The following is a 13,845-nucleotide window of genomic DNA, read 5'->3' on the forward strand; positions in this document are numbered from 1 at the left end:
TAGGGCTTAAATAACTTTATTAGGGTTTACTTAAATTAAAGAAACCCTAATATCTTTAACATAAATATAAGCATATTTGTTCTTAAAAAAAAAAAACAAATCAAAGAAAATTCAAGGATTAACCAAATCAACCTATAAAGATTCAAATTAAAGTCCGGATCTTTATACAAGGTTTTATATCCAATTTGGTTATAAAAAAAAATTGACTATTAGTACAATCAATTATAGGAATCTAAATTTAACCCACTATAAAACATCATTCTCTACAACTTTCATGTTTTAACCCAAGGCTAATTCGGCCTCTAACTAGGAGAAACAGTACCGGACAGAATGGGGTTAATTGAAACCCTAATTTCGAAATTTCCTTTCAAAGCGGAAATTTTTCGCAAATAGCCACAATTTACGCACTATAGCTTCATTCTAAACCATTCCCAACCATCATCCATGACCAACCAATACTAAACATATAAAAACAGAAAAAATCATGGATAAATATAAAATTCACCAATTTCTACCAAAAGTCAAGAAATAACACCTCAAACCATCTCTTTAATTCACATAAGCCACTAGTTACACATTATTGAGAAGAAAAGAGAGGTTCCTTAGCTACTCACCTTACCAACTCAAGAAAGGAAGCACTTAGCACCTTGGTCTCCCAAACCACTTCACAACCAACCTTAATACCACTAAACTAAGAGGTTTTATGGAGGAAATCCAAGTTTAATCGGTTGAACTTGAGGATTGAGCAAGATTAGAAGCAAGAAAGTTGGGAGTTTTCTCTTCTTTTTCCCTTGAAGATAGCCGGCCAAGAAGCTTGCAAATGAAGATGATTTTTGGGTAATTTTTGATTTAATTGGTAAAGTAGTGTATAGTGGTCAAAGTCAAGAATTAACCACCAAGTGACACTTGTCACTACCATTAATGCGTAGCTATCCTTTTGTCTCTTCAACTCTCATCCATTGGGTATCCTCTAATCATCTCTTAACACCTGCTAAAATAAACCCGGTATCCAACATTTAACCTAACTGGCCGAATTTTACCGAACTTTTCGCACTAACGGATCCCACGTCCGGTATACGCTCTTAATTTCTCAAAAACTAACCAATACTAGAAGAATTATTTAAAAACTATATTTACTCATAAAAATTATTTTAAAAATTTCCGAATAAAGAAAATATGGAAAAACGTGCAATTAAAAGAAAATAAAACCTAGAAATTAAGAAAATTACAAAATTAAGAAAATAAAACCTGAAGGAATTCCTCTTTTCAAGTTCTTTTACGGCACGGGTAAAAAGAATTCTAGGAAGACGCACGTAAAGGTCGGGCTTGGGTTTCATGGCGGCTCTCCTGCATGGGGAGGCGCCGCCGTTCGTTCGGCCGTCGAAGACGTTCGCCTCCCTGCTCTCTCAAGCTCCTTCTTCTTCGTCCTCTGGTATTGGCCATCTCAGTACATACAAGGGGGAGCCATCGTTGGTCATCTCCCGTCAAGATATGATGCAGATTGCGGCGCCTTACTCTAACGCGCTAGTCGGCAGGTTTGCCATAGGTCGTCCGTCCATTGAGCTTATTCGCAAATTTATTGTTTCGTTGGGGCTGAGGGGTGAGTGCCCGATTGGTTTATTAGATTCCAAGCACATTCTGTTACGTCCATCCGAGGAGGAAGATTACACCAGACTTTGGTGTCGCAGGTCTTGGTACGTTGGCAAGTTTCATATGTCCCTGTCGAAATGGACAATTGATTTTAAACCAGGAGTAGAGTCATCAATTGCACCAGTTTGGGTCAATTTTCCGGGTCTTCCATTGCCGTTTTTTGAAAAGCAATTTTTGCTTAAGCTAGGTACCTTGCTTGGTCGTCCCTTGAAAGTGGATGAAGCTACGGCTTCACTGAAGCGTCCATCTGTTGCCCGTATATTGTTGGAGATCGATGTATTGCAGTCTCCTAAATCCAGGATTTGGATTGGAGATGATCAGTGGGGTTTTTGGCAGAAAATTGAGTACAAAGGTTATCCCGCTTATTGTGGTTTTTGCTCGTTGATTGGTCATACAGAATCTGTCTGTCATCGCAAACATCCGGAATTGCGGCCGGTGCGTCGTTCTGGACCATCAGCTACGCCACACGTCAGACAAGTTTTTCAACCTAAGGGGGTACCTGCTGTTGAGGAATCTCCTCCTGTTGTGGATCCTGGGCTTGTGGTAGCCATGGGGGTAAAAGAGCCTGAAACTGGTATTTGTGCGACGGATGTTGTCATCCCTGAGATTCCACCACCATCTGATAACCCTGTTAGGGGAAATTCTTCTCCAGCTAGTGTTCCTATTCTTGTTCTCTCTAATGCATCTCGGGGGGCTGAGGCGGATGCGCAGAATTTTCTCACTCTTGTTCCCCAGGAATCTTCTTCTCCGGCTAAGGCTTTATCGGACAATATCCTCTCTTCTAATGGGGATGACCGTCTGTTGGCGTTGAGTTCGAGGGTTGGTAGAGAGAGGAAGAGAGAGATTTCCTCTTCTCTCTCTCCTACACGGCATCACGGTCATGTTCGACTGGTGCGGGCTAATTCTGAAGGCCGGTCGGGGGTGACAGGTCTTTCCTTAGTTGAGCTTAAAAGTTTTCAGGATCGGCTGCCCGGCAGAATCCAAGCATCTAAGCTTTGTTGCGATCCGGTCGCTACGGGAGTTTCACTGGATGATGCCGACTCTCATTGGCTGCAATAGTTGATTCAAGGCCACAAGGGTCGTAGTAGACAGTCCAGGAAACGAGAAGGTATGACCTCATCTGCGCACTATAATCTTCGGTCTAATAATGTTAAATCCAATTAAGTTTATAGTGTGGAACATTCGGGGTGCGTCGAACAGGGATTCATTGCGGTATATTCGTTGCACTTGTAGATCACATAATATTAGGTTATTGATTCTGTTGGAACCGTTAGCCAATGTCTCTCAGTTGGAGAGTGTGCAGCTGTTCTTGGGATTTGATTTTGCTCGGTCTTTCGTGCATAATAAAATCTGGGTATTTTGGTCTTCAGAGGCTAGGTATTCTTTTGTAGAAGCTGCGGATCAATTAGTTCATATATATTTGTCTTTCCCGTCTGGTTCTTCCATTGTTATTTCGGCTGTCTATGCGAAGTGTAACAGAATTGGTAGGAGACGGCTATGGGAGGCTTTGGAGTAATTTTCTACGTCTACTACGCTTCCATGGATTGCCGCAGGGGACTACAACGTTGTTTCTTGCGCGGAGGAAAGGATTGGAGGATCTGCTCCCAATATTCGTGATTTGGAGGAATTCAACTCTGCTTTACATCGGAGTGGGCTATTCCCAGTTCAATTCGATGGGTCTGCGTACACATGGACCAATGGTCGCATGTGGCAGCGTCTCGATCGAGCGGTCGTTAATGGCGTTTGGCTGTCTGATGTAGAGATGACTCGAGTAGCTCATCTTCAACGAGGGCGGTCTGATCATTGTCCGTTGTTGATCAGGGGAGGAAGTACGTCAACTAGGCGCTCTTCATTCCGGTTTCTTAATGTCTGGCAAGGTCATTCCAGTTTTCAAACAACAGTGAAGTCTGCGTGGGCTCAGACTGTGTCTGGAGTGGGAATGCAGAAATTCTTTAATAAGTTGCAGGTGGTTAAACGAGTTTTATCTCGATGGAATGGGCGGGTCTTTGGGAATGTCTCTCAAAGGGTCCAAGTGGCAGCGGATAATTTATTGGCCAAGGAAATTTTGTATGACCAGAATAGAGATACGCTGTCGAGGATGGCAGTCCACGAGGCAAGGGCAGTTCATTCTCGGGAGCTTGCGTTGGAATGTGAATTCTGGAGACAAAAGGCAGCGATCAAGTGGATCAAAGAGGGCGACGCTAATACATCCTTTTTCCATGCAGCAGTTAAGCAGAAACGCAGCTCTAATTTTATTTCACGCATTAGGGGTAACGGGGATTGTTGGTTTGATAGTATTGATGATATTAAGCTGTCGGCGGGTGATTTTTTCTCCTCTTTGTTCACGGCCGACCGCGCTGCTTGTTCTGGCAGCAGACCGTCTATTGATCTGCCCAAGCTTACGCAGGAAGACAATGACATGCTGCTGAAATCACCATCGGTAGAAGAAGTTCATAAGGTAATTTGCTCCCTGGACCCTCAGAGTGCTGCGGGCCCTGACGGGTTTGGAGGGGGCTTTTATCAAAGTTGCTGGGAGTGTATCAAGGATGACTTCATGGATGCGGTGAAGGATTTCTTCGCTGGTGCAACAATGCCTCGTGGGTTTTCAAGTACCACGATCACATTGCTGCCTAAAAAGGAGGGTGCGTGTGAGTGGAAAGATTTCCGACCAATAAGCTTATCCAATGTTAGCTCGAAGATCATTTCTAAGATTTTGTCGACCCGCATTAATCAGTTTCTTCCTAAGTTGATTTTAGAGTTTCAGACTGGCTTTATACCGGGTAGGGGAATACAGGATAATGTTCTCCTCGCACAGGAATTAATCCTGGATTTGGACAAGAAATTGCGTCACCCTAACGTAATATTGAAATTGGATATGGAGAAGGCTTATGACAGGGTGGAATGGGGGTTTTTATTATACATGCTTCGTGAATTCGGCTTTAAGGAGGGTGTGGTAGATCTGATTTTTCGTTTAATATCCAATGTGTGGTTTTCTGTGTTGGTAAATGGGGAGCTCACGAGTTTTTTCAGGTCGACTAGAGGGGTTCGTCAGGGGGATCCTCTATCTTCCACTCTTTTCCTTTTTGTATCTGAATTTCTTGGCCGGGGCCTCCAGCAGCTGTTTACAAACACCCCGGGTTTTAGATTTTTGTCTAAGGGAGGGCTGGTCTCGTTCCTTGCGTTTGCCGATGACATGGTTATTTTTACGCGGGCATCGTCTGAATGTCTGCTGGCTGTGTCGTCCCTTTTTCGACAATATGAAATTCTTTCTGGCCAAAAAATTAATCTCTCCAAGAGTCGTTTCCTTTATTCGTCGAAGCTTCCTTCGGAGATTATCACCTTAATTCAGCAAGTTACGGGATTTCAAGAGCAGTCTTGGCCTGTGAAATATTTGGGAGTTCCACTTATTCGTGGTCGTAAGAAAAGTATCTTTTTTGATGGAGTTTTTGCTTCTGTTCGAGCAAAGCTGCATCATTGGAGCTCCCGATTTCTTTCTGCGGGGGGGAAGCTCATCTTGCTTCGTCATGTGTTGAACTCAATGCCTCTCTATCTGTTGCAGGTTTCTAAACCACCTAAGGGGGTTTTTCTTAGGTTAGGCAGGCTGTTTAATGCGTTCTTGTGGGATGGCAAGGATGGTAGACGGATTCATTGGTCGTCCTGGGAGAAATTATGTTTCCCTGTTGAAGAAGGGGGGTTGGGTTTTCGATCTCTGTTGGACTTAGAGAAGGCTTTTGCAATGAAATTATGGTGGAGAATTCGACAAAAGAGTTCTCCGTGGGCAATCTTTATGCATCGCAAGTATATTGGCGGTCAGCATCCTTTCTTGGCAGCGGCTGGCGTTGGGTCGGCAACATGGAAGCGGGTCTGCTCGGTTCGGGCTATAGCTGAAGATAATATTCGTTGGCGTCTTGGCGAGGGGTTCATCGATTTGTGGCATGATCGATGGTTCCTCGATGAACCGCTTAGCAGGCAGTTTGATGGGGCGCCTCCTCATTGCTTAGTAGCTGAGTTTTATAGCTCTACGGGGTGGAATTTTCAACGGCTCCTCCAGGTTCTTCCTCGATCTGTTGTTAATAATATTTCACGAATAATTGTTGATCCGGCTCTTAAGGACGAATTGGTTTGGGCTCCTTCGGCTGATGGTACGTTCACTGTGTCATCAGCCTGGGAGTTAATTAGACAGCGGCGTAACCTGTCCTTGGTTTGGCGTGGAATTTGGTGTAGGGTTTTGGCTGAATTTCTTCCTCTGGACGACCAGCTCCGTTCTAGAGGATTTTCTTTGGTTTCCAAATGCGACTGTTGTGGTGATTCAGCGGAGTCCTTGCATCATATTTTTTTGCAGGGCAGATTAGCAAGCGCAGTTTGGCAGCATTTCTTCCTGGCTTGCGGAATCCCGTGGGGATCATTCTCATGCGTTTCTTCGCTGCTGGTGGTGTGGTTTCAATCTTCTGGGAATGGGCGGCTGAATCATGTTCGGTGTGCTATACCAGTTGTAGTGCTGTGGTTTATGTGGCGTAGCAGGAATGATGCTCGGTTTGGAAATATTCCCTCGGCCTATTCTAAAGTTATCTTCGATGTCAATGGGTGGTTGGTTGCTACGGGGGCTGCACGCATGTTGAACAGATTTCAGTTGGAGGGGGATACGGATACGTATTTTGCTCCGTACTTTCGGATCAAACCGGGTAAATCATTACGGCCGAAGGCTATATCATGGATGAAGCCTCCTCGGGGGTCAATCAAGCTGAACACCGACGCAAGTGTGACTAATGGGTTGGCAAAAGGCGGTGGAGTGATACGAGATTTTGAAGGGAAGATGCTTGGTGCTTTTTATAAAGAGTTTGGAGAATGTGAAGTGGTTCATGCGGAGGGATTAGCTTTGTTGACTGGGCTACAGTGGTGTGTTGAGACAGGGTTGTCAGGTATTTTAGTGGAAGTGGATTCTCTAGCATTGGCACGGCTGGTTACTAGTCAATCGGTTGGTAAGTGGCCGTTGTGTAGCGTCTTAAGTCAAATTCGTCTGTTGCTCGGTAAGGTGAATGGGGCCATTTCGCATATTTATCGTGAGGCGAATGCCGTGGCAGACAGCTTAGCGGCGTTATCTCTGGAGAGTTCATGGGTTACTTTCCAATCTCATCAGCAGCTGCCAAGTAGAGCTCGGTCATTGATTCATTTGGATGCAATAGGTTATCCATATATTCGCAACGTTAATTGTTAGGAATAGTTTTTCCTACGGTTCCTAGGATGTATTGAACGGTGGGACTTGTTTCCTCGTTCGTTGTTTTTTCGCATTTAATAAAATTTGGGAAAAAAAAAAAAAACCTGAAGGAAATAATGGAAATGGGCCGGATCAAGTCGCTACAGCCATCCAGCGGATGGCCGATCTACTAGAGCGAATGACAAATCAACAGGGCCAGGGGAGCAGTACTGGGAATCCTGGACATAATCCGGGACATAATCCGGGTAATCATGAGGGAGAGGACCGTGCTTTAGAACGGTTCCAGAAATTTGCACCTCCTAAGTTTATAGGTGGTGCAAGAGCCCCCGAGGAGTACCCAGCGTGGAGGGTCAAGTACGGCCACTAAGCCAACCTGTGGTTTCTGTGGGGGCAATCATACTGCTGAAAATTGCTGGAAAAATAGTTCGGTACGAAAATGCTTCAAATGTGGTAGTACCGAACATCTGATTGCCCGGTGCCCTAAGATGCAGAAGGAAGGACTCAAGCCACCGACTGAAGGGACCACAACTAAGCCGATGAATGCAGGGGAAAATCGACCCAAAGGGCCAGCAAGAGTGTATGCAATGGGTCAATATGAGGTGACTGACCCTTCGGCAGATTTCGAAGGTATGCTTTGATCAAAGAATTAATTTCGAGGATGAAATTTTCCTAAGTGGGGGAGATTGTGAGGCCCCAATCAGTTCGTAAGTTGATATTAGGGTTATTCATTATTTCGGTGTGGTTAAGTAGGGTTTTAGGGCTAAGAAGGAAACCCTATCTCGGTTAAGATTGAAAACCCTAGTTTATGTATTAGTTTGAAATGGTTAGCAAACTCTAGATTAGCAAACCTCTAGTGTTACAATTTATTAGAAAGCTTAAGTGGAGTTTTATTTATCGCCCTCCTTTTCTACATTTTCTTTATTAGAAAATTCCCCAGATAATTTTTATTGAGTAAATATAGGTTTTAGATGATTTTTCTAGTATCGGTTAGTTTTTGAGAAATTAAGAACATATATCGGACGTGGGACCCACTAGTGCGGAAAGTTCGGTAAAATTCGGCCAATTAGGTTAAGTTTTGGATACTGGAATTAATTTACCGGGTGTTAAGAGATAAGTAGAGGTTGCAATTTGGATTGATATGAGAGAGACAAGTTAGGTAGGTATTTAATAAAAGGTGACAAGTGTCACCATGTGATTGCTTCATACCTTAAGACCACTATTCATGGTCTTACCAATTGACTAATTAAATCAAAAAACAACCAAGAATTCTTCATTTCTTCTCCCTTGTTGGCCGGCCCTCTCTCTCAAAAAGAAAGGAAGAAACTCTTCAAGTTTTGCTTCCATTTTGCTCCAAATCATCAAAACCAACCATTGAAACTTGAACTTACTCCATAAAACCTCTTCAATTAGTGTAAGTAAGTTGTTTGGTGGAGTGATTTGGAAAGCTAGGAGGACCTCTTGCTCTCTCTCTCTTGTTTTTAAGGTAAGTTGTGAAGAACCACCCTCCTCCCTTAATTGATGCTTAAATCATGCTTAGTGGTAGTATGAGATGCAAGTTTATGGATTATTTCTTGATTTGTGGTTGAAGTGATGAAGTTTTATTATTTTTGGGGATTTTTCTGTTTTAATATAAGCATGATTTTGTGGCTATCTATGATGATTGGAAATGGTATATAATGACTCTAGGAGGTGGAAAAATTGATTAATTGCAACCAATTTCTGGTTTGGAAGAAATTTCAGAAAATTAGGGTTTTTGTGGGAGCATTCTGCCCGAATTTTTAGCTCCTAGTTAGAGGCCGAATTGGCCTTGGATTAAAACATGAAAGTTGTAGGCAATGACATTTTAGAGGTGCCTACAAAATTTCAGGTCAATCGGAGTAGTGTAGAATGAGAAAAGTCGAAATTACTATTGCTGTTCTGGTTTTACCCGAATGTAAGAATTTCGCCTGTAATTGATTGTTTTGGTTAGGAATGCTTCCGAATTGGTTGTTGAGGCCTTCTGATGAAATGTAGCCCTGTTTCTTAGCTTTCAGCCGGTTTTATAATTTTTGGATTCGGACTTGGATAGCCTGATTTATGATGTTTCCGCTAGAATGCGTTCTGTGAATTTGTTTTTGTGATTCTGGTGTAGTATTTTGCATTTTTGACCTGGTTACACTCGAAACTGGGTTGAGTGACCTTCTGTAATATTGTAGCCCTGTCTCTTAGCTTCTAAACAGTGGGTCTTGTACCTTCATCCGACAATCGTAGCGCCTTTGGTGCCACTACCGCAAAATGACTTCAAAACTGTTTTTCTGGTTTTGAGCTTAACTTTCATTTCCGGACTTTTCCCTAGCTTGACTTGCACTAGTACTACTTGGAGCTTGCTGAATGGCTATTGGATGAACTTGTTGTTGTGTGTGTACCTTTGGGATTGGATGAAGAAATAATGAAGCCATGATGGCTGGAAAAGTTAGCAAATTCAGGGGAAGTGCTGTCCGAACTTTGAAGGGATTTGTTTGCATTGAGTTTGTGATCTAAGACCAAGGCAATGTTATATGCTGGATGATTTCTGAGCCGTGGAGGTGAGTGACCCTAAACTATTTCCAAAGTACTTGTGAAACGTTTCTTGCATTATTTACTCGAATGCATATCATGCGTGCTTGCATGTGAGTTCATGACAAGTTTTGGCTTTACTGAGTTCTTGGGGAGTCTTGTGCTGGACACCAACGTCTCCACCCTGTTGATGGTTCATGTTCATGTTTATCTGGAGCTCAAAAAGGGGCTCCCTCTCTGTTAATGTTAAATGATCTATTTGAGCGTTGGGTGTTCAAGTGCTATGATTTCACTGGCTCACGAGAGCAAAAGACGTACATTTGATCTCTGATTCATGACATCATTGGAATACATTACTGTGCAATATATTTGATGACTGCTTTTACTGGTTACTCGCTGAGCTTCTAGCTCACCCCAAAAATATTTTATTCCCCTCCACAGGGCTCAAGGCGAAGGAAGGGCTTGTAGTACTTATTCACGTGACTGGATGGCTTATTTGGAATTGTTTCCGCTTCGCTTATGACATGTAATTATTGGAGAATTTGATGTATATTGGAGATTTATATTGTAATATGTGAGTTTTATCTTGTAATCTGTTTGAGGAATGTAGTGAACGACTGAGTCCCGGCGAGAGCTGGGCAGGCGGCCCGCCGAACCCTCTGGTTCGCCTTAGGGGGAGGTGGGGCTGTCACACATGGTCAATCTTTTCTTTAACTCTTGGAAACTTGTCTCACATCGGGCATTCCATACGAACCGTCCATGTTTCTTTGTCAGGTCGGTTAAAGGACCGGCTAGTTTGGAGAAATCTTTAATGAAACGCCGGTAGCACCCAGCCAGCCCTAGAAAGCTGCAGATCTCTGTGGGGTTTTCTGGCCTCTTCCAATTGGTCACGGCCTCTACTTTCGCCGGGTCAACCGAGATGCTTTCTTGGGAAATTACGTGCCCTAAGAAAGAGATTTTCTCCAACCAAAATTCACACTTACTGAACTTGGCGTACAACTGATGCTCCCTTAGGGTCTGTAAAACAACTCTCAAATGCAGCTCATGCTCCTCACGTGTCTTGGAGTAAACTAGAATGTCATCGATAAAGACTACGACAAATCGATCCAAGTAGGGCTTGAAAACCCTATGCATTAAGTCCATGAAGGTGACAGGAGCATTGGTTAGTCCAAAGGGCATAACTGCGAACTCGTAATGCCCATATCTCGAATTGAAAGCGGTTTTCGGGATATCCTCCTTCCTGATTAACAACTGGTAATACCCTTGGCGAAGGTCCAGTTTCGAGAAGACCACTGCTCCTTGCAACTGGTCGAACAACTCATCAATGTGGGGCAGTGGATACTTATTTTTAACCGTGACATTGTTCAGGCCCCGATAGTCGATACACATCCTCAAACTTCCATCCCTTTTCTTTACAAACAACATAGGGGCTCCCCAAGGAGACCCACTCTCTTGAATGAACCCCCTCTCCAAAAGGTCTTATAACTGCAACTTCAACTCCTTAAGTTCAGCAGGAGCCATCCGATACGGGGTTTTTGAGATAGGCGAGTTCCCGGTAACAGGTCGATTTTGAATTCTATCTCTCTTTCCGGAGGTAGGGCTACTAACTCATCAGGGAATACATCCAAAAATTCCCGTACTATGTGCACATCCTCTACCTTCAATTTATCCGTGGGGGTGTTAATTAGAAAGGCTAAAAATCCTTGCGCCCCTCTACTTAACAATTTCCAAGCCCGAATACCCGAGATCAAAGCAGATGAGGCTAACCTACCCCTTATATCCAACTTTAGGGTCGCCTCGCCAGGAAAACGAAATTCTACCATCTTCTTCTTACAATCTAGTTGGGCTTTATACTTGACTAACCAGTCCATGCCCAAAATCACATCATATCCCTTAATAGACAGGCTTATCAAATCCCCTAACAACTTTCTCTCTCCTACCCAAACCTCGCAGTGCTTATAAACCAGGCTAGTAACCAAACGATGATCCCCCGTAGGCATACTAACTTCTAGGTCGTATGGTAAACTAGCAGGTTTTTTATCAATGTCACACATGAAATTAGGGTTGACAAAGGAATGGGTGGCACCGGGATCTACTAAAAACTTTGCAAAGCGGTGGAATACAGGGATCGTACCTTCTACGACCTCAGAGGAATCTGGGACCTGCTGTGGCTCTAATGAGTACACTCGAGCCGCGACCTTAGATTTCGTCCCATCTCCCTTAGCTGGTCCAGCGTTGGTGTTTGACGGTTGTTGACTTCCCTTTTCATCTTGCTTTAGGATTGGGCAGGTGGCAAGCTGGTGGTCTGCACTTCCGCAACGCGGACATTTTCCATCTTTCTTCCAGCAGTTGTCCTCAGAATGATTTTGCTTTCCGCAGTACCCACAAGGTCCACGGGACGCCGAACCTGAACCCCTCTGGAAATTTCCTACCTGGCTTCTCCCAGCTGAGCCACCCCTGGACGGAACCCCTCTGCCTTCTCCCGACTGTCATCCACCTCCGGCTTCCCGTCCGAACTTGGGAGGGGTACCCTTATCCCCCTGCCCTGAACAACTTCCAGGAAAGCCGCGCTTCTTTGCCTGAAAGTTTCGTACTTGTAGCCTAGCGCTCTCCACCCGTTGGGCTTTCTCCACGGCCTCGCTAAAAGCATTAATCTGGGCCACCGCGAGATCCTTCTGAATTTCTACGTTCGAACCCTGGATAAAATGCCTTATTCACCGTTGCTCGGTCATGATCAGCTCGTGGGCAAATTTGGATAGGCGGGTGAACTGACTCTCGTATTCCGCTACAGACTGGGCCCCTTGGCGAAGTCGGATAAACTCATCTTCCTTCTGTTCCTTGACTAGAGGAGGGAAGAATTTAGCGTTGAACTCTCGCATGAAGTTCACCCAGGTCCAGGGCGTTTGCTCCCGTTCCCACTTCTGCCGTATGACGTTCCACCAGGAACGGGCCGCCCCTTCTAACTGAAAGACGGCAAAGGTCACCTGCCTCTCCTCGGTGTAGTGCAAGGCAGCAAAAATATCAACCATTTTCTCTAGCCACCTTTCGGCTATATCTGGATCGGGCCCCCCAAGGAACTTTGGTGGAGCAAACTTTAAGAATCCCTCGAGAGCTCTGTCTTCGCTCTCCACGTGATTGCCAGGGTTTTCCAGGGTTAGAATTAGGGTTTTGACCCTGTTCCTGCACCACTTGGGCCAATAAATTAGTCATTTGCTGCATAGCAGCAGCTATTTGAACGTTAGGGTCAACCCTAGGTTCAGGGTTGGGTCCAGACGAAGTTTCCCCAGTGCCCCTTTCAGACGTGGGTTGCCTACTCCCACACCCACGTCCCCGACCACTACGGGTGCCCTCCATTGAATCTATTCAATCTAGACAAATGTAACTAGAACAATAAAATAACAATACATGTACGTAAGAAACCAAAATCTTTTACAATAAAGCATATACACATTCCAAAGCAAAGTCACCAAAACAAAGTCAAACAAGACACATATTAACAGTCAGTCAAGTACAACAAAGACAATCCACAAGGGAACGGCATCATCAATAGTAGTATATACATCGCTAGTCCAAACGTACAAAAATGGCTAGCTAAAGTTCTTTCCCAGGTCTACCATTCCCTATCCGTCCTATATACGGTAGTCAAAATCCTCCAAAATACCCCAAGGGTGACGGCTCAGTCGGTCGTCGGGCTAGTGGACCCACCCGATGAGGTGGATTCACCTCCATCCTCGCCCCCTGCACACGAAGCCTCGTCACTCTCCTCCTCGAGCAAATCGTCGCAAAGGTTCAAGATCGACTCGGCTCGAACCCTAACTTTCCTAGCTCTCTTTGTCATACGCTCACGTGCCTCTCCAAGTTGGGCGCAAAGGTCGTCTACCCTATCTTGACCTTCGATCACGTCGTACTCTAGCTCCTTGATTCGCTCGGCTTGTTTTTCGTTAGCTGCCCTTAGTTGGTTCACTTCGGCCTCAAGCCTAGCGTTATCCTTCGCCAACTCCTTTCGTTCCTCTACCACAGCCAACACTACAGTGTTAGGGTAGGCGTAAGTGTGACGGTACTCACAACGTCGGAGGCGGTTAGCTGGACTCCAACGTACGACGGCCCCTCTTGGCCGAATCTGGTACTTAATCGCCGGGAGCACTCCACAGGGTCGCTCACCAGTAAGGCTACCACTAGGCCCGTCCATCCTACACCACAAGAGTAAATAATCATAAATAATCTTAAGGGAAACAATCAAAATAATCCTCAAGTCGAGCATTTCTAACACGCCCAGGCCAATTCAAACCTAGGCTCTGATACCACCTGTGACAGCCCCACCTTCCCCTAAGGCGAACCAAAGAGGTTAGCGGACTGCCTGCCCAACTCTCGCCAGGACTAACGGTGCAGTTAAACACGATCTAAAACGTTCCGGGAAAAAATAAAAGTGCGCTCAAACAAGTCAA

At 44.7% G+C, this 13,845-nt stretch overlaps 1 protein-coding gene across 1 annotated transcript; it reads left to right on the forward strand.

The window, feature by feature from the left end:
- The first annotated feature begins 1,335 nt into the window (after positions 1 to 1,335).
- LOC113758040 lies at positions 1,336 to 12,005 on the forward strand. The gene is made up of 3 exons (XM_027301070.1): positions 1,336 to 2,578; positions 3,204 to 6,833; positions 11,680 to 12,005. The coding sequence occupies exons 1-3, from the start codon at positions 1,336 to 1,338 to the stop codon at positions 12,003 to 12,005; spliced, it is 5,199 nt and encodes a 1,732-aa protein (XP_027156871.1).
- The last annotated feature ends 1,840 nt before the right edge of the window (positions 12,006 to 13,845 follow it).

This window comes from Coffea eugenioides, unplaced genomic scaffold (assembly GCF_003713205.1).
Source record: "Coffea eugenioides isolate CCC68of unplaced genomic scaffold, Ceug_1.0 ScVebR1_3525;HRSCAF=4751, whole genome shotgun sequence".
NCBI lineage: Eukaryota > Viridiplantae > Streptophyta > Magnoliopsida > Gentianales > Rubiaceae > Coffea > Coffea eugenioides.